The sequence below is a fragment of the Eutrigla gurnardus genome (genome assembly GCF_963514095.1).
Source record: "Eutrigla gurnardus genome assembly, chromosome: 7".
NCBI lineage: Eukaryota > Metazoa > Chordata > Actinopteri > Perciformes > Triglidae > Eutrigla > Eutrigla gurnardus.
In genome coordinates this window covers 20868019-20888816 of record NC_139921.1, presented here as the reverse complement: position 1 = coordinate 20888816, position 20798 = coordinate 20868019, and the positions used below count along the sequence as shown (strand labels likewise).

General features: G+C 42.1%; 1 protein-coding gene across 5 annotated transcripts in view; it reads left to right on the top strand.

The window, feature by feature from the left end:
• qkia (QKI, KH domain containing, RNA binding a) overlaps window positions 1-19937 on the top strand; it is a 68324-nt gene extending 48387 nt beyond the window's left edge. Inside the window, exons 5-8 of one of the 5 annotated variants that reach the window (XM_084012674.1) lie at window positions 7765-7852; window positions 9825-10124; window positions 12279-12353; window positions 13614-19937. In XM_084012674.1, coding sequence (XP_083868800.1) covers window positions 7765-7852; window positions 9825-10124; window positions 12279-12353; window positions 13614-13630 — 480 coding nt within the window. In that variant the 3' untranslated portion in view covers window positions 13631-19937. Of the gene's footprint in view, window positions 1-7764; window positions 7853-9824; window positions 10260-12278; window positions 12965-13613 lie in introns of those variants that run through there. The other 4 variants (XM_084012671.1, XM_084012672.1, XM_084012673.1 and 1 more) reach the window with 4 other exon arrangements.
• Window positions 19938-20798: the final 861 nt, after the last annotated feature.

Sequence of the window (20798 nt, the reverse complement as noted above, 5' to 3'; positions counted from 1 at the left end):
TTAGTCCCGTTTCTTCTCTTCTCTTGTTCATTTAGGTTTTTAAGCCAAGATCCCATGTGAAGGAGCATTCTATGTACAGGCCCTCTGCACCACTGACAAAACTGCCTTGCCCACTTGTGCCGTCCTTTTTTAATTTCAGTCCAGACATACATACGCTCTTCGATCCCTAGCCACCCAGCTCTATGACATCGTTGCAAAATAAATCACCTGGTTGTGCCCCCTCCAGGGGGGTTTCCACGTGTCCTAATACAGTGTGCATGCAGAGGAGGCGGGTAACAAGGAGGGCTGAGAAGCCTGGGCAGTTTTAATCTGCCCTGGTCCTCCAGTGGCAACGAGAGGGACCCTGCAGGCCCCTGGCCAATCTCTCTGCCTCTCTTTGAAGGTCTCCTTAATCCCCTTATAAAGTGGCAATGAAATGCAGATGTGTGCCTATGTGTGTCCATTTTTTTGTGTGTGTGTGCCTGTGGGTCGACTTTAGAGAAGCTGCGTTTAGGACCCTGCATCTCCAAAGGTCCGATGCTGATTGAGGCTTGTGCACATCATCTTCCTGCCACTCTGTGCCTTTGTCTCTCACACACACACTCTCCTTTTATACATTGTCCACCCACAGTAGTCTCTGAACTTCCCCAGGGCCAATACCGGGGCCAAGCTGAGAGAATACACACAAACGCACACGCTGAGCTTTCATCTCTGCTCTCCAGTGACTGTGTGTCCCAATGTTGAGGCAGGAAAATAGGATTGTGTAGAGCTCAGCGTTTAGAGAGCCCAAAGGCCGGCCGTCAAATTCAGCTCCTGCAGCCTGCGATGCCTCCCTTTTGCCAGCTGTCGCTTAAGTCATTTCAAACTGATTCTCTTGGCCCCACCAGCCAACTTTGGACTGATGGGTTTTCTTTGTCTCCATCATGGCGTTTCAAGTCCTTTCAATCTTCCTTGGGTTCATTTGGTTTGGTTATCACTGTCCGCTTTCCTCATTCACACTGTTATTGTTTGTTAGCGGGGATGTTTGCAGCACTTCACTCTCTGTCTGAGTGGTTTTCTCATTGTGGAACTTGGGTTGTGTTCAGTGGGGCACAGTACAGCCTTGGTAGCAAAGGCACGTAATAGCTACAGAAAACAATATTCTTTTCAGCAATACATTGTAGGGAGGGAACTGAGTTGGCCTTCAAGCTTAGTCAGTGATCCAAATCATCAAAAAAAACAGTCTTTTTGGTAACATGGTGACATATTTTTGTAGTGTAGAGAAGATTCAGTTTCATATGAATCCCTTATCTGTCCCATAATAATCCTGGCATGTAAGTAATTCAAGGAAGTACCGATTTGTTTTTGTCAGGTTCCATGGAGCCAGATAGACGGCAAATAAATATAAATGGTTAAAAAATAGGTGTTCATGGGCTGACTGCATATGTCCAGGTAGATCCATCCAAAGGGTTCTAGGTTGGAATCCATGTCTTGCAGGAGGTACTTCAATCCCTGATTTAGGAGTCAGGATCTCTGAATGATGCAAATCCCCTAGCAGTATTTAAAGCTCCCAAATCATCCCTGGCCAAATCCCTTCAAGATATTCCCTGCTCGATTGGATGGCATTAAAGGATTGCCGCGACAGAACAATACACCGTCTGGAAGCCTGGTGGAATGAGGTATAAAGGGAGGGGAGGAGAGGGAAAGCAGAACGAAGTAGAGTTGGATGAATAAGGTAGAGACTGAGGTTGCAAACTGGGAATGTGGGAGAAAATAAAGGAGAGGGAATTTTATTGGTAGGCAGGGAACAGATGATGAGAAAAGGGGGAAACTTCAGCTGTTTATTGGGCTGTACAACATGGTGGGACTGAAAGGTCCCTCCTGCTCTTAGCCGTGACATCATCTGTTTGTCAAAGCCGGTGCAGGCCAACATACTTTAATAATATATCTAAAGCTTGTTAAATCTGTATCAACTTTTTCTAGGTTATTTATATCAAGTTTAATCCGCTCTTAATGCCGTTATGTTACATGAAATACCAGTTTCTGGTGATAAACAAGATCACTGAGAATTTCTGCACAGCGTTTCCCTTGTACTATTGGAAAAGCTTTTGATGGGAAGAGGAAAAAACTGATTTTTATTGAGTTCTAGAGAGGGCAGTGAGCTTGAAGAAAAACTGATTTTCTGTCCTTCCCTTTTCCCCGTCTCCTTCCTCCTGTCCGTGGCACTGATTCTATGTATGTGTGTGTCAGTTGATATTGATGGGACTTGCACAGAGAACCAAGGCTGCCCACTTCACTCTATTCAGCACAATGAAGGGGCTGTTATAAGCCCCATAGATCCCGGAGCCAGTGCCAGGACCCAGGCTGCATCCGCCACCCATACTTACGTTGTATGTTATGGATAACGTCAGAGCGGCGGGGATGTAAACTAGGCTCTGCCAGTTAAATTAATACATCCCTGCAACATTTAGTAACACCCGGAACACCCACCAATGCTGCATCAGGCAGTGCACTTTTAGTCTTGAGCTTTGTTATGATGTAGAAAATTAAGAATTTACAGAATAGTTAGTTCTTGACGTAATGTGCCACTTTTCAACTGTACCTCACTAAGCTGTGTGATTGACAGTAATGGGGCGGAGCAGCCGTGATGCGTTTGTAATAATCTGACGGGAGTCAGGTTCACTTCTATGCTAATGAGCTAGTGTGTTGGAGGTTTAGCATGACTAATGGCGCACATCGCTAACAGACCTGTCTGGGAGCGAGGAAGGGCGCAAAGGAGGAAAAGAGAAATAAAGCGGCTTTGCTGGTATGTTGTGAAGGTATAAGACAGTCAGAGAGGAGAGTTGCAGGAGATTGCGTTGTTAGTCTTTGGGGAGGAAAGGAAAATACAGTTGAGGCCTGATTCCCTTGGCAGATACGTTCACAAAAGCCGAAGAGCAAGGCAGAGGGAGGAAAATTGCCTTTGAAAGTGCAGCTGTGAGTTTGTGAAGGGACATACAGCCTTTACTCAAGCACATTCTTTAAAAGTACCTTTTTTATTGAAAGAGAAAATGAAAACCGTTCTATTCGTGTAGCATTTATTGTCTTGTTGAATGATACAAAGTCGATGAGGGTTTGTTTGTTTTATGTATTGATTTATGCATGGTTCTTCATAAGAAGGATGTTATTTATTTATATATATAAGTTGTTATTTGTAAACTGTCGATGAAAACATGGGAATTGGGTTTGCTGCACATGTTTTCATTTCTTACCCCAATCCAACTTCCAAGTTTGCTTTAGTCGACATGAATTGATTAAACTTTCTTGTCACTTATTTATTTAGTGTGGGAGATGTTTTTGAAGCTTGCTACAAGTACTCATTCCTTCCTCTTCTCTAACCGTACGCTTCTGGAGAGTGTGGAATTGTTGATAAGTCGTCTTGGCAGCATGGCGAGAGTAATCATTTTCCTCCAGATGTTAGAGTTTGGGAAGGACCCAAAAAGGAGGTGAGAGAGAGAGGGCGGGGTACGGGAGGGGGAAAAACAGCTGCCGCCACTACCAGTTCCACCCCTCTACATGAAGTCATCTACTCCTCCCTCCCCAAGGCTCCCAATACCATTCTCTTCACTCCACTCTGCAGATTTTTTCCCTCCCTCCCCTCTCACTCTCAGTTCTACACATTCTGCCTCTGTGTATCCCAGGAGGCAACCAGGGCAGGCTATGTTTACTGCTGAGGTAATTGGAGTAGTTTGGAGAGAGCCTGACCCTGGCCTTGCTGAGGCCTAAGATATGTGTGGGGTTCTGTGTGTGTGCACACGTGTGCATATGCCTGTTTGTGATGACTGGCAGTGAGGCCAGGGAAGGAAAGCAGGCCTTAGTCAGTGTCAGCCCACTCGGGAACAGACAAATTGGTTTTCACTATGCTGTCTGTCTTTTCTTGTCTCATAATCTTCCGCTATCCCTTTCTTCCTTCTGCATATCTCTCCATCTTTCCACCAACACAGCGATTCATCCTCACTCGTCTGTAGTACTTTTTTCTCCTCCTGATACTCTTTTGTTCCACCTCTCTTTCTATCTCTCTCTCTGCTCATCATTTCATCTCTCCGAGCTGAGCTGTTAGTTGAGCTGAGCCGCATAGACAGTGACTCTTGCCAGATATGAGCAAAAACTCCCCCTCAGTTGCAGCCATAGACATGAGCAAATGTATCCAGCCCAAATCCAGGCGCCTGTTCTGTTTATCTGTGGGTGAGATGGATAGGAGAGGAGCCTGGAGTCGGGATGCTGGGGAGAGCGAGGCTGCAGCCCCATAAACACACTCAGACAGCTGCTCATCTGTTGCGGATTGCCGTCCACATGCACATGTAGCACTGAACATGAGCTCCGTTGTCCGTAACAATTGGTGTTAGCTACAGTTTGTTTGTCATCAACTTTGAACACGAGCTTTGATCAGGGGGAGAGGCACAAAGGAATGCAGCATGACAGTGATTTAGCATGCATCTAGTGACCTCATCGCAGGGTTGTTGGTTAGTGGCGGTGGGACACGGCTCACCTACTTTAGCTCATCGCACTCCTTTTCCTCCCTCCTGCTCCTCTTCCCTCATCCCTCTGTCTTGCTCCTCCCTGATAGCTTTTACCGCTCTGCTGATTTCACAAATAGGACTCATTTATTGAATCTGATTCTTGTGGATAGAGCAGCTTTATTGAGTGGCTTTTTCACTGATAGACAGCAGCGTGCGGGTATGTGTGTTTGTTACGCTCACACACACGTGTGCATGTTAGGGATGATAACGGAAAACTTCCCTTCCCCGTCCCTTTCTATGTATAATTCAGCAGCAATTCCTCTCACAGGAATTCCAGCAGCCAGATCATTACAGACACACATACAGCATGCTTACACACACAGATCTAGTGATAGCTGCGTCCTAGTGAATGTTTTATCATGGTTGGTGCATGCTGACTGAGTCGTCTGTTAATTGTGGCGACACCTTGAGCTAGGCAACATTAAAGTGTTAACTGCTCTCCATGGCGCTGTTCATCAAACATTCATCTAAGCTGTGCGTCTGCGGTAGGAAGTCGGCCCGGTCCACCCAGAGCTACACAATTTACATCAGTCCGACTCCACTCAAGCTGTATCACCAGCATTGTCTCCTGATTCTCACAGCTCCCGTCAGCAGCTATTTTGATTCTGCCAGCTTATTTGTTGTGTCGGGTGCTAACACTGCCAACACTTCCCAACGATCCACAGAGGGGAAAAAAAAAAAAACAAACGCTGGGAATCGTCGCAGTTGAGAATTTGTATTTTGATGGGCGGGGAATTAGGTTGCTTCACATGTAAAACAGAAATGCTCTGTCTAGCTTTTGGGGGGCTTTAGTTAACAAACTGTGTTCTTGTGAAGATGGAGCTATATCATCCGCACTCCGCTGGGGATACACACATTTCACACACAGCAGTGCACACCTCATCCTTGCAGCAGCATCTGTGCTCTTCCCCCTCGCTGCCCTCTATTTTGTGTCTCACTCCTCTCAACAGGCAGTGTGCCACCTATGCAGAGTTGGATGGATGGTGGCACCCTCTTGCCTCGTGCCTATTTAACCCTCGCAGCCCTGCAGATCCATCATCATGCAGTACACACTCAAGCAGCCCTAACAGCCATATCCCAGCATGCAATTGTCCTGAGCTGCACCCGGCTACTGAGCTTGTACTCCCTTTAGTAGACAGCCGGCTTGTGTGCAAGGGAAAGCTAGCTAACAAATCATGGTTTCAGCAGAGTGTATAGTGTTTATTCAGCTCTCCATACAGTGACAATAAAAAGTTGAGGGCAAATGTTTGATTTATTGTTGCCACAAACATGTTAGGCTTTGAAAGCATAAGATATTCATTCAGCCCACTCTATGATTTGCATCTGGTGAAGTTAAATTCTTATTTTTTATTTTCTCTTTCTTCCCTCATTTCTCAGTTGTGTCTATAGTTGGCTTGGCCCACTTCCAAAGAACTACTGATGGGGTTTTTTAGGAAATGCACATAAACACACACAAAAAGTGACAAAATCAGCTGTTTTGATGGCAGCAGGCTTTGTATTGTACAAGATGTCAAGATTTGATTTCATTTGTGATGTAAAAAACAAAAATGAATTGACAATTAGATTGTTATCCATTTGATTTTTTCTTATATTGTTACATTAAAATTGTTCAGTTCTGTGATGCACATGATCAATCACAGAATACCAGACTATTTTGAATCATTTAAGTTTCATCACTAGTGTTTGCATAACTAGCCTTTTGTCTCTTTTTGCAGGGGGAAAGTATTGTAGCTTGGAATTATTATTATTTAATTTTTTTTTTGTCATTTTCATGCTTCAAGACTTCCCCATTAAAAGAAAAGCGAGCCGGAGCACAGTGAAGGTAGCGAGGGAGAGACGGCAGTAGAGAGAATTTCCTTGCTTCATTAATTGGCAGCTCTGTGGTACACTAAACATTGCAGACACACACACACATACACACACACACACACACACACACACACACACACACACACACACACACACACACACACACACACACACACACTCTCTGAAGCCACTGCTTTATATTTAGTCAAGGGAGACCAGCCTCTGTCACTTTTTCTCTTGCTTAACCTCGCGCTTTCTCTTCCTCTCTCTGTGGCCATGTTGAAGAGGAGTCTCATGGGAGGGCTTAACTCTGAGCCCTCATTCTTTTTTTTCTCTCTCTTTCTTTCTCCCCTTCCGCGGCTTTCTTTCTTTATCGTCATCTGAATAGAACAGCATACTGTTGTTAAACTTGGTCCAGGAGACACACTCGGTGCAGAGATAAAATAGAGAAAAGGAGGAGGTTCAGTATCTGCCTTCCTGCTTTTTATATCCTGCTACCATTTACAGGCTGGTCAGCATCACTCTGTGTGCACATGTTGCGTTTACGTGCCGATGTGTATGTGCATGAGCCGCCTCTCTTTTGTGCTCTATTTGTGTGTCGAAATCATGAAGCGTCGCTATTTTCCCCTCCGTAAGCAGCAAAAGGCATGAAATCACTTAAGGTGGAACTGAGGTCAGCAAGGCTTCACATGCTTGTCTTTGTACCCTTCAGTTTGGAGAGTAATTCACATAAGGCCCCGCTTAAATTATGATGTACAACCTGGAAAATCACAGAGGCTTTTGTGTTGTCATGGTTATTGAGTGTTCGGTAGCTTCAGGGGAAATGGAGTTCTGGGGTGTAGGTGGGGGGGGGGGGGGGGGGGGGTGCAGAAAGGAAAGGAGAGGAATGAATGGGTGTGAGTGGGAGGAGGGGTGCTATCTTAATTGCTTTCCGTGAATAATTTCAGTCCCCTAATTTGGCGATAATGACGGTGGCTGCGGCTTTTGTATTTATTTATCCAAACATTAATTGACAGGACTGACATTAGCCAGGGCGGGTATTGCGCATTTGATTGCGCACAAGGGAGCAAAGAAAATTACAGTAATTATCATTCTGATATGGATTATGAATATGCATTCCCACACTTAATGTGTCTGTCAGCATTTTGGTAACAAGGCACTCCGCCATGACAGCAGCACTTAAGCTTATCTCCATCTCTGCCGCCCTACATCCAATCCAACCGGTGCTTGTGGCGAACAGATGACATGTATTGTCTAAATGATTTAGCTGCCCCACTGTAGCTTTTCTAACAACACCCGGGCATGTAGTTTGCTGAAACGGTCGCCATGTGTATTGTTTAAATTGGCCTATAAAGGGGCCTTAGCTTGTGGAATTGATTGGGATTAGTGTGTGTGGTGTGTTATTGTGAATGGACATTAATGTTTCTGTCTTCCACAGGCGGAGGGAGAAGACAATTTGAAGAAGATGCAGCTGATGGAGCTGGCCATTCTCAATGGGACTTACAGAGACAACAACATTAAGACACGTAAGTGAACGTCCATGCACACACACATGTACAGTATCGCCATAATTTACACAATCCATCTATTTTTGCACCTTTTTTAAGACAACCAAACATTTAAATGCATTTACCATTCTTAATTCTATATTATGTTGTCTGTATTTTTCATCAACTAATACTGTTTACCTCAATTTTATTAATTTATAGTCCTACATTTATGTGTACGTACATATTATCTGTGACCACTAGAAGACCTCTCTCTGTCTCGAGCTCTCCAAACAGTCCATGTTTACCTACCCGACCATGAGTAGGACAAACTTCCATTCTGTTCCACTCTGTATTTCTGTCCTCTTCATTCAAACCCTCCCCCAACCCTTGCAATCCAGATGCCATCACTCTGTATCACTTGCTTATGGCGGACTCTAAACTTTCAGCACATTGCTGTATTCCGCCTGCTCAACTCTGCATGTTAGTCACTCGCTCACAGTATTTGCTCTTTAATCAATCCCTGTATCATTTGTTGTTTTTAGATTTGGAGGGACTCCAAAATTGGGGGGAAGATTAAATTGACTAGACGTATATGATAGACTGAAAAGTAATATGTAGCCTAGATGTAAATATAGCATGTTACAGTAAGGGGGATAAACAGAAAGGGGAAGTTATAAATCAGAAATGGAACCGATATGAATATGCAATACTGCCGTATACCGGAGGTTTCACATCACCCACAGTCTCAGAGACTTACATTGATGTTCAGGCTCACATTCATGAGATTAAAATGCACACAGCAGAAAGTCTGTTCCTTCCTGGTCAAAAAAAAAAAATGAGAGCATAAGATCATATCCAAAACATTAAATATCAGTTTTTTAATATCTTACTTTTCACCGGAGCATAAAATACAAAAGTAAAAAAAAAAGCACTTGGATGGATATTTTGTGTTGGATTAATATGACTGATATCACAACAAATCGTTTTTTCATTTCCCAATTTTGGATTCCCAATTGAATATGAGAAGAACAAATGATACATGGATTTTAATCATCAAATGCCTTTTCTAAAAGCATAGTCACATCTCTGATTTGGATCTAATAAACCATATAAAGCCCAAACATTTTTGCTATAGAGCATATTGGTACATCACAACATTGGAAACTGGGTTCTTTCATATGCTTGGACTCAAATGTATGAATTAAACTAGAAGTGTTTATCGTACTGTTTTAATTCACTGTATTTGCCATGTATCTCCTGAAATGTTAGCCATGATAACGTGGGCCAACATTTTCACTAGTTCACTTCAATAGTTACCATAGCATTTGATTGAACTGTCCTGCCTTTGGGAAAGCTTGCACGCGCTGATGCAGAACCACTTGAAAAATTATTGTTGTGTTCATTTTATCCAACTTAAATGGACTGCTGACTATGTAGGGGATCAACACTTTTTAAGTCGCTATCAACTTAAATGTCGTAGGTTCGCACTGTGATCGGTGATCCAACAAAAAAAAGGTCCCTGTCAGTCTTGTGTAAAACCTGCTTGAGTGTCTCCCCCGTAGTCAACAGCTCTATTTCTGTTGGCATGTGCGTTGTTTATCTCACCTGTGCCATTTCCTGTAAATGAATGTATTGCTGCCATGGTGATTTGTATGCTTTGAATGCATTGGGATGACAGCAGCATTGTGCTTCTTGTTTTTTGGTGTAAGGGGCATTTTTCTTATTTTTATTTTTGTTTGGCTACATAGACTTTTTTCCTTTGCAACAGATTGTGGCTTTTGTGGTTCACCACCATGATCATTGCATGGACTAATTTTCCCTTTTGCCCCCCCCTCCTCTCCCCTCTCTACCTGCCACTTCCTGTTCCCTTTTCTTTTTCCTCCTTTTGTATTCTCACCTTTCACTGTTCATCTGTGATTATGATCAACCACACTACACTTTTATATCTTGTCCTCTTTCTTTCCTTCTTTCTTTCTACCACTGTTCTTTGCTCTCTTGTTTATGGCAGCCACCCTTGCATTCTCTCTTGCAGCGGCGGCAGCGGCCGCTCAGGGCCAGCGTCTCATAGCAGCCCCCACAGGTCAGGTGATGCCTCCCCAGGCACTCCGGCCCCAAACACCAGGTGGGGGCCCCATCATGAACCTCATCCGGCAACCTCAGATGGCTGCCATGCTGCCCAATGGCACCCCCACCCTGGTGCCTCCCACACCGGATGGTGGGCTTATCTACACCACCGGTTACGACTACCCTTACGCCCTGGCACCCACCTCCCTGCTGGAGTACCCCATCGAGCACACTGGGGTTCTAGGTAAGAGAGCCTGGGCAAGCATGGGTCACGCAGGTACAGCGGCCAGCTTTGGCCAGCACGGACAGGAGGCCAGCTTGTTTTACCCCGGAGCTGGGGTGCTGGACGCCATGAGCCACAGTCAGGACTTGTTGAAAGGTAAATATGTCGTGTCCACCTGAGGATCAAAAACTGACAAACGCAAAGAGTGGATGTGCTGGTGAAGCTCTTGGTAATGTGGATGACCAGCTATGTGGCTCATATGGACACTGTATTAAAAAGGCAAAGGGTGACAAAAATTACCTTGTGAGGGCTAGGCTCCTGGAAAGTTTCTAATTTAGACTAAGGTTACTTCACTGTTTTATTGACGCTTTCACCAAACACTTATGCTCTCAGGTTGAGATAGTCTCTTTTCTGCAAGGTTCATATTGGAGCATTTGCCTCGGTGTGAGTTGAGGCACGCCAACAGAAACCTACTCGCATACACGCAGCCTGCTCTCTAACCCTTTCATGCACTGGCCTGGAGGCATATTCAGTCTGGCGGCAGATCCCTTTGGATTTCTGCAGCTTTTGAAATCATTTCTCTGCGCTGTTCTCTGCAGGCAGGCCTTGATGCCTGTAGATAGTCCCTCTCTCACTCCCACTGGGGATGTTCATTAAATTCCTCCAGTCTTCCCCCCTTTTTCTTCTCCTTCCCTTCTCTCCATTGTCTTAGCTTCACCCCTCTTGAACTTGAGCTGTGTGCTAATACCTGACGCTCCCCTTAGTTTCTGTGTCAGGGGTCCAGTTCAATAGGAGGGAGTATATATTATATTCATTCTCAATGGTGCTTTAAGCGCAACACATCTGCTACCAAAGAGATAACTGAACATCTATTGATGAAAGTCTGATATGAACACCATATGTTTTATTGTGGTTGTAGTTTAAAAAAAAAAAAAGCTAAGCTGTTTCCCATGTTATGACAGAGGAGTCCTTTTGTTAATTCCTTTCCAGATTTAATTTAACACAGTACTCCAATGATGTCTGCAGCATCGCCTGGCAGCAGCAGCAGCAGCCACTAGCGTGATTTTTAGCTGACCTGTGTATTCCACGTGCCTCTGGGAGTCATGTGTAGACCAGACAGGGGCAGCTGACTGGCTTTTCTCTCTTTAACTTGCAGGGTTACACCAGCTTAGTGCATTTTATTTACTCACACTATCGATCGGTGCCTTCAGCAACACAGGGCCCTGTGTAGAACACACACGCTCTCATACTTACACACACTCACACTACTGTATCTAGCCACCATAGGCTTCTCTGCGAATGAAGAAATAGCAGGCCATCTGCTTCTTCAGAGTAGTGTAGGTGGTTGTGTAGCCATCGGCCAAAAACCCGCTCTTAACTCCATAATGCCAGGAGAAAATCCCCGTTGAGTTTTATGACTTATTTCCAACAACCCGGCTTCCTTTGGGAGGGCTTGATTTATTTTTTGTAATTCTTGCGCGCATCACATTTTGTACTTGAACAGACAGCGACACGCGAGTAGCTTGTTTGTGTCGCGTACACGAGGCAATGTCAAGCACTGCAGTAGGAAGAAATGAGTTGTGACAAATATAAGAGGAAAATGACAGCCTCCGCGCCAGTGAACAGATTGACCTGGAGAGAAATGGTGAAAGAGGGAAAGCGAGAGGGAGAGGCAGGTGGTGTCTGGCACTATTCAATTACCATCAGAGCTGTATTGGATTTCCCCACCTTTCAAAATAAAGAGACAAATTTCCCTCAATCTCCCTCTGGATCCCAAAGGAAGAATTACATTATTTTTTCAGACAGCCCAGAAGCCTTTACCCTTTGCCTGCCCCCCTTTTCAAAGGGTCCTCTATAACTCTGAGCACTGTGGAATTTTATTACTTAAGTTATGCATTTTTAAATACCAAGTTAAACTCCAAAAAAGCATATTATTTTTTTCTACTGCATTTTTCTACGTGTTAAAAAAAAAAAAAAAAAGAAGCTCTGTGTGGTGTGTGTGTATATGTACTATAATCTGTATTATGTTGATATTCTGTGTATTGTAATATTATCCAAGCATTATAATGATAATGGTTAAAAAAAAATGTGAATGTTAATACTGTAAAAGATGACTGTTTTTTTCCCCTGCTCAAAGTGAATGGTTTCTAACCTTGTGGACCTGTTACGATCTAGGTGCAATGGCTACTAAAGTGAGACGGCATGACACGCGGGTCCATCCTTACCAAAGGATTGTGACCGCTGACAGAGGTCAGTTTAGTCTCTCAGCTTCACTCTGCTATTGATTGATGACTTTCAATGATTATTATGCCTATTTTTGCCTCAATGCCTTAGTTGGGATTTATATATCGTCTGTATTGTATTTTTATTTTTGTTTTCCTTCCCCCCCAGCACCTTTCCTACCCCCATACATCCACACACCAGCTAAATGGTAGATTGTGGTATGCACATTTTGTTTACATTTAGTACTTAACATGTACAGTATTATGTAGATGGTGTATATGTCAAAGCTCAGGCGAAAGTGATCCGAACAGCTTTTGGTTTATGCAGCTGTGAAGCCAGGACAGGTAGTACTTTGCAGTACTATAATGACATTCCTCTGATGTGAGATTAGAGCCTAAAATGGGGCAGGCTTGTTCCTATACATGATTTATCTCCTCGGCTCATAAGGAGCCAAGAAACAGGAGAAGCATTTCTACACTGTATCTGAGAGACCTGGTGGGCAGAAGACAAGTAGCCAAGCACCATTTCACCTTGAAATTTAAATTTATTTTGCATTTTATTTTTCTATTGAGGATAGACATGCACAGACATAAGCTGAGGTAGCTTGCATTCTCTCCAGTGTATTGCAAATAGATTGAGGAAAAGGAGAAAAAAAAAAAGCGAAAACACATTTTAAATATTTCAGTTGTACATGAGGTACTGTCATTTTATATTTGAGCATTTTATATCAAATGTATTTATGGTTCTTGTGTATATTTATATTATATAAAAAAATATACTACTAAATAAAGAGAAAGAATCGGAAAACATCGATTCATCTATTCATTGCACATTTAACACTAGTCACAGTTATCCCTCACATCCTAGCGAGTCTCCTTACCACTAATCACACTGTTTGTTACTTGCACTCCAACTGGAAAGACACTAAAACACTAGATTTTTGTTGTTCTTATTTTGTCTTGTCTGTTCAACCTCTCTTTGCTTCTGTTTTGATTTTTGGGGCCAATGTGCGCTTAAATTAAAAACCGCCGAGCTACCTGAATCAGGGTGGGGGCTTAGTAGTCGGGATCATGATGTGACAGCGTCATGATTTATAATGAGATTAGCTGGGTTCATCTCACATTGGCAAGGGAATTAGGAGCAGGGAGGGGTGGGGGGGGGGGTCGACATAAGAGATTGCATTCATTTTATTGTTAAAATGATGTCATTCCAGTCTCTTCTTGCTGACACTAATATCCTTTCTATCTTTTTTTTCTGTTTGTTTTGTTTTTGTTTCTAACCACCTAGCCGCCACCGGCAACTAACACATGACCTTCTGACCTCTGAACTCTTCACCCAATGACGAGCCGCCCCAAGCCTGCCTGCTGATCAGTTAACTGGTAATTGCCTTTTGCTAGCCTCTCGGACGCAAGTGAGAGAGAGAGAGAGGCGCCTGCCCGTACAGTTACCCTAACACGTTCTGACAAAAAAAAAAATAGAAACCAACGCAGAAACTTCACAGAAACACAACAAACTCCAACAAAGTTGTTTAATCATTTTTTCCCTCTGTTCATTGAGTTGAATTCCCATTCTTTCTCTTTCTTTTTCTTCATGAATCATGTATTGGGTGGATGTTTTGTGGTATTACTCATAAATCTGCACTGAATTATATAGCAATAAAGCCCCCCCACCCCAACTTGCCCACAGGCCCTCCTGTAATCGCTCTAATTTGGTGACTTCACATACGACTCAACTATATGACGCAAACCATTTCGTTCAGAGTAATGACATGATCCCCCCTCCCTAAAAAAATAATAATAAAAAAAAAAAAAAAATCCCCACCTGTCCCACCCATTTCCGACAACCACCTACTGGGAGAGAAAAAGAAATAGAAGGAAAGAGAACATACACTCATATTAACTTGTTTAATTTCTGTCATTTTTCACATGTAGTGCAGTTGTTGAGCTCTAAAAATGTAATTATGAGCTGACACATTCTGGGTGTGCCCCTTCAAACAGCTTTCTGTCTGTTTTTTGTTTTAAAAAGCATGGCTGAAATGATTGCAAAAAAAGCTTTTTATGATTTATGTGTTGTTGTTTTTGTTTTCTCCTTTTTGGCTTTACTTTTGAGTAATTTTTTTCCACTTCATTTTGGTTTGTCTGTTTTTCTCATATTTGACTAATTAGCTTTGCTTGATTGACTAGCCAAAATTAGGCAGGTGGTTATCTCTAGAAAACAAAACGCAATCTGATGTTCAAAGCAGGCTGCAGAAACTAAGACATGATGAAGGGCAAGATGGGAAGGTCACTATTTGGGCTGATGGGTCTGTGAGTGTGTGTGTGTGTGTGTGTGCGTGCGTGTGTGTGTGTGCGTGTTTTTTAGTGAATACTACAATGAAAGTAGGGTGTTCTGAGGCTTCGGGGACATTGGAGCAGTGCTTATTAGCTACTGACCATTGCTACGCCCCCATCCACACTACATCCATTATACAGTGCCTGTTGTATTTAGAACATGATCTCAATGAGTTAGCCGAGCTGTGATTGAAAAGACAAAAAAAAAAAAAGTATTAAGTGTGCATATTTAGCCAAAGGGTTTTCCAATTAATTATATATCTGCAATTATGCTGTCTGACAGACGGCTCTCTTTGTGATTTTAGAGTTTGGAAGGGTGTGAATTTGTGGTGCCTGCCTTCAGCTGGAACAGTTAGATAGACTAGTTTTGACCCATGAATGCTTTTTTTTTTTTTTTTTTCTGGGGGTGAACGCAGGCAATTAACACTAAATCAACACGCTACTTAATTACAGAACGTAGTTAGGGGAAGGGCACTTTGAAGTTCTGTACATAAATGCTTTTGTCACGAGGCTTCTATATTGATTTGTTTCATCAGCCGCTTTGCCAAAATAGGTTTTATTTCTTTTACTTATTATTTTTGCATCTCAACATTGGCCAAATTTTGGTTTCATCAGTTGGGCATAATCTCATAATTAGATTTTTTTTTTTTTTTTTCCAATTTTGATGATGTTAGTGATGAAACATTTCTTTTTAACACATGACGAACCCTCCAAAAGCGCATCCACAATGTGTCACCCCACCCTGTGATCGTAGTCTAGCTCCTGAGCCCACAATCTTATGTTCAACTCTCTCAAGAAAAAAAAAATAGGATGTGAAAGCCATGCCTGCCTGTTCAAATTGCTTTATACATACGTCTTATATATATATATAAATATATATATAAATATATAAAAATGTAGATATCTCTCATTGCATATACAAATACAGAAGAGAACAAAAAAAAGAGAATTTTACAGGGTGCTGGAGAAGAGAAAAAAAATTAAAAATCTATTTTTGGCAATTTTAGCTTTTGATACTTTACTTGCAGTTAGAAAAATCTGAAAAATAAAATAAAAAAAAGGTTGAAAACAGTATAGGGGAAACAGAAAAACTGAGTGGGTGAGGGGGAAAAAGTGCTGTTACGACGAAGACCAAAACAGTCATAACCCTTGAAACGTTTAGCGAGGATCGGAGCGAGACAGACGCCTCGAGAGAGAGTTTAAGGATCAAATCAAAGTGCCTTATCAACAGTGGTTTCTGTTTTCTGAGTATTGCAGTTGTGTTCAATAATATCCAGCACCCACCAAGATGGCGGAGAGAGGAATGGCTAGTGTTACATGCTCTGAATAGTCGAGCAGGGTAGCGCCCACCATATCGTGGTGTTACCGAAGTTATTCTATGCAAAAAGAATAGCAGTCGTTTTGACCAGCTAAAATATGTGCCATGGTTTTGTCTTCCTGAGATATTTTTTTCTTTTTCTTCTTTTCCTTAACTTGATGGCCCTTTACCCTGCCGTATGTGCAGGTTTTGTCCTCCTTTTAATTTAGATTTTAATGATCATATGAAATATTGTCTTGATTTTTGGTGACTGTGACTAACTTCCTAGAACAAATTGAACTGCCAATAGCAATGCAGTAGTCTGCCTGGACATGTTATGATCATGAGCTGAGAAAAATAGCGAACGTTCAAGGGAATGGATAGAGAAAGAAGAGAGGGGGGGAGGGGAGTCGTCCCCGTTGGCATTAAGCCCCATTTGTTTCAACAGCTGAAATTCTACAGCATCCAGTCCGTGTCTCTCGATGTCAATTTGACAACAAACTATCAATACAATCACGAGATTCATAATGGACGAATGAAACGCTGGATAATGAAACAAGCAACTCTATTTCACAGCCAAATGGTTTTCAGTTATTGAAACAACTGACAGTTTATTGCTGGAAGGTTGAAGTCGACGCGTGATATAAAAAATCGAGGAGTTTAGATCCCAATATTACCTTGGCAGTTTGTTTTTCTATTCATAGCTCTTTCATCATGCTGTTACACCGAAAGGTCAATGAATTCTTTTCTTTCTCAGTGTTATTATTTTAAATTGAAATGCAATATTAAAGTGGAGCAAGTGATGGCTATTCAGCATTTGACAGTATTAAGAAAAATTCCCTCTGCAATGTTACAACTTGCTTTGTCATTGTGAAAGGCTGGATAAGTCCATCAGGTGAAAGGTGAACTCTATACCTACCGTATTCTCTCTGGCCTGCCTACTACATGTATGATAATGTAATTAACAGCCATTGTTACAGGTTTATAATGTATTTTTCTAATCTCATTTTATATGTATATTAATCATGTTTCTGAGTGCTTTTTTCTCTTTTTTTTAAATGAAATCCACCCCACCCCCTCCTGAAACGGCGTTTCTCTTCCCCCCCCTCCCCTCCCCTCCCCTCCCCCCCTTTACGTCTTGAAAACTGTCTCTTGTGGGGAGTGTTGCCTTTTTCCCTGTTATATTTGGTTTTTGTTTTCTTGCCAATTCCCAGCTTGTTTAACTCATTAGCTACTTTATTAGTTTTCTTGTCATAAGTATTTTTACATGCTTGCATTTAGTTTTCATGGTGTATGCTGTTATTTTTCTTATTAACCTCTTGGCATTTATTTTAATAAAACATTCTTAGTAAGAATTTTACTAACTTGCTGATATTTTGTCTTGTGTTTTTAACCAGTCTCATGAATGTATTACCTTGGTCTGGTTCACGGACTAACACAATTAAAACTGGTGTCTGGCCACCGCGAACACTGACTGATTGACACGCACTGTACATAAACACACACACACACACCAGTCAGCTGTGCACATACTCACAATCACTCAACACACACATGCACACACACACACAATCTAACTGGAAACTGCACGAGTTGATAAACGTCCCTCACTCCTGCTCACGCACTCTCACCTCTGAGAAATCTGCTGACACTCTTCATACTTGCCCTCCCCGCTCAGTTCCAACACCGCTGCTGTCTCGCCGTCTCCGTTTGAGACAACTCTCCTCTTAGTTGTCCTGTCCTTCTGTGTCATTGACCTTGTGAGGCGGCAGGAAGTGTGGCCGTGTCTGGGAGGGGGGCATTATTTTTAGGTCACTGGTTAACTTCCAGGTCAGCTTGAACGAAGCTCTCGACTTAAATGGTATTTTATCTGCTCCCGAAAACTCAAACGTCCTCTTTCTCTAACTATTAGTGCACAAGTACTGCATGCAAATCATCTCAGAAGGCTTTATTTTACTGTGAATGATGTCGAGAGCATCCGATGAGCACACACTATAGATGAAGAGAGTTATTTACAACAGACACATAGATGACGGCCGTGTGATAGCCTAAAGCTGTCCCCAGTCTGTTTTGTTTTTTTCTGTATCTCCATGGCTTGTTATGCCTGGATAGCAGCATTATAGTTATCACCAGCTGTTGTCTGTTTGGTGAAACACTTCTCCCCATTCAGCTTATTGATATAATGGCTAATACTGGCACATTTGGGAGCATCCATAATGCTTAGACACACACCAGTACACCGCGCCAATACGAAGTACTTTGGGATCAAAACAAACCTTGCTATTCCTTCCAGTGTAAAACGCTGATATGGCTCTCAGTTAGCTAGTATAAATGTTCTCCGCCTGAAACACTGCCAGCGTGTTGTGTTCCCTCTACTACTGTGTCGGTGCACTCGCCCCTGGGTTCAGTCAGCTCTCTTCTCTCTATTCAGCTTCTTGTTTTTCCCTCCTCCTTCCACTAATTCAAGGTATTGACACTGACACACAAGCAAAAGATTAACTTCATTAATCCCGATTATTACTTTAACCCGCTGAGTGATGCCTCCAGATTTTTTTTTCTTCTTTTTTTCCTCCCTTCTTTCTCCTTTTGAATATCTGCACAACAAAAAAACAACATGGCCTTAACTGTTACAGTTCTATTCATGTCCCGGCACGCGAAGAACAAGGAAGCATTAAAGGTGTCTAACATCAAACTTAACATTTTATCTCCTCTCTGGAATGTTTTCTGTCTTTGATCCGTAAACGGGTGTTTTCACCTGTAACACACCAGCAAGTAGAGACGCATTGGATTACTGACAGCAGCCTCAATTGTTTTTAATATATTCATTTGAGATTGGCCATTAATGTTTTGGACTGGCTCCTTTTGTGCAATTTGAGTTAACAATCCGTCCATTAACAGATGATATATTTATGCGATATTTATCGTTTATCGAGAGGTTTTCAGTCACTCGCCTCAACCATGGAGCAGGTTTTTTTAAAAAAGTGTTGAGTGACGAGTTATTCTCCAGAAGCACAATGTGTTACAAACACTGCCTAAAATATATCAATATCTAAAAAAAAAAGTGCCTTTTTTCCTGCGATTGGGGAATTATATATTTTTGTACTTTAGCATTCAAGTGCCAATTTTCTGTCTTCCTTTTATCTCGCCAAAAAAAAAAAAAGGTGTTTTTTTTTGTTGAGCACAAAACACTAAAATGCTTCTTTTTATTCAGCACAATGAACATCTCTAAACTATGAACTGGGAAAGATCGAGCAGACATCGGGGAATTTGGTCTCGGATGTTTCTCACCATTAAACTTTGGTTTAATGGATCCTGTTTTGAATTGAATCAACTAAGAACTTGGCTTTTTTTTAATGAGTATTGCTCCACAGTATGCAGTGAACGCCTGTTTGCATACTACTGCCAACTCTGGCAGAGATCTCAGCGCCTTTTCCAAATCCGTCGCAGGGCATTCAGTGCATTTATCTACTAACTACCTTTTCACCTGTCAACCTTTTATTTTTCCTCTGTTCTGTTTAACAAACATTCCTCCAATGAGTTAAACGGCAGGTTAACCAATCAGTATTGGTCTCAGCGATGTAGCACTCAGGTGGTTAAAGGGCAAATGCTACCAAAATGCAGAATTTTTTTTTTTAGCCCCACTGGATTTTTCTGTTTTTCTTTGTTTTTTGACTGTGATAAGTATGCATAAAGTATAATACATTTTTCCTAAAATTATACTACTATGGTATATATTGTAAGTTCCTCATCCATATAGTGGTGCACTAAAATCTGTGAGATTTTTCTTTTTTTGTGGAGTTGTGATTTTTTTATGTGAAGTAGCCTTTGATTTGTGTTCCCTTGTTTTTATAGTGGGTTAGACTGAGAATTTTGAATAGGGTGTAAACCATGTAATGCCAGTTTTTGTTGCTCACACCAAAAAAAAAACAAAGAAAAGGAAAACAAATGTCATGTGTGCAATAAAGAACCATATTTACAAGCTTCCCTGTGACTGCTCTACCTCGACTGGTCCTTTCCTTCTTTATCGGTGACATCATTTCTTTGGATTTGCTGGGATTTTGGGGGCGTTTGAAGGTAGGTTGCGCCGCATTCGCAGGAAAATAAAATGTGAAAGTTCAACGCTGAGGGGGAAAAAATAGCTCTCGCCTAAGCTCTCAAAGTGAGATCGAGCCCTGGCTGAGATTTTAGTGCGGCGGTGGTAAAGCGTTGCACTCCTGCGAGGGGTCACGGCGAAAGCTTTGTGTCTGGAGACGATTTCAAATCCATTTCTGGAACGGAAATGTTCTGGTGTCCAAATTGACTTGACGTTTGAGCTGAGGAACACCTTCCATGACGCATGGCGTGAAGTAGTGTGGTCAAAAGCCCTCCTGCAAACTGAACACTAACCCTTTTTTAGAGAGGTCTCTTAGAAAGGCTGAGGATGAAAAGTTACGTGTCACTGCTGCACACTGGACTCACCACGGAGGTCAACCGCTCACTAAAAGCTGCACATCTGACTGAACGAGTTGCGAGTGTCTATAAACGGCAATATTACGACCATCAAACACGCATCAGACAAAACTTTTCTTATGGAAAGGTGTTTAAAAGCCAGTGTTTCATACCTCCACCGGGGTAATAAAACTCATCGATCTCGGCTCACAAAATATACTTCTCACCCTGATGCTTTCTGACTTCTCCTAAATGTAAGGAAAAGGGCTTTAAAAGAAAATCATTCCTTCTGTTTCCGATACCCTGACTCTGTAAAAGAGGAAAATACAATAGATTTTCATATACGTCTGTGTTTGGTGTTGACATTTCTATATCCGGTGAAACCATAATCCCATAAGGTAATTTCGGTGTTGTGAA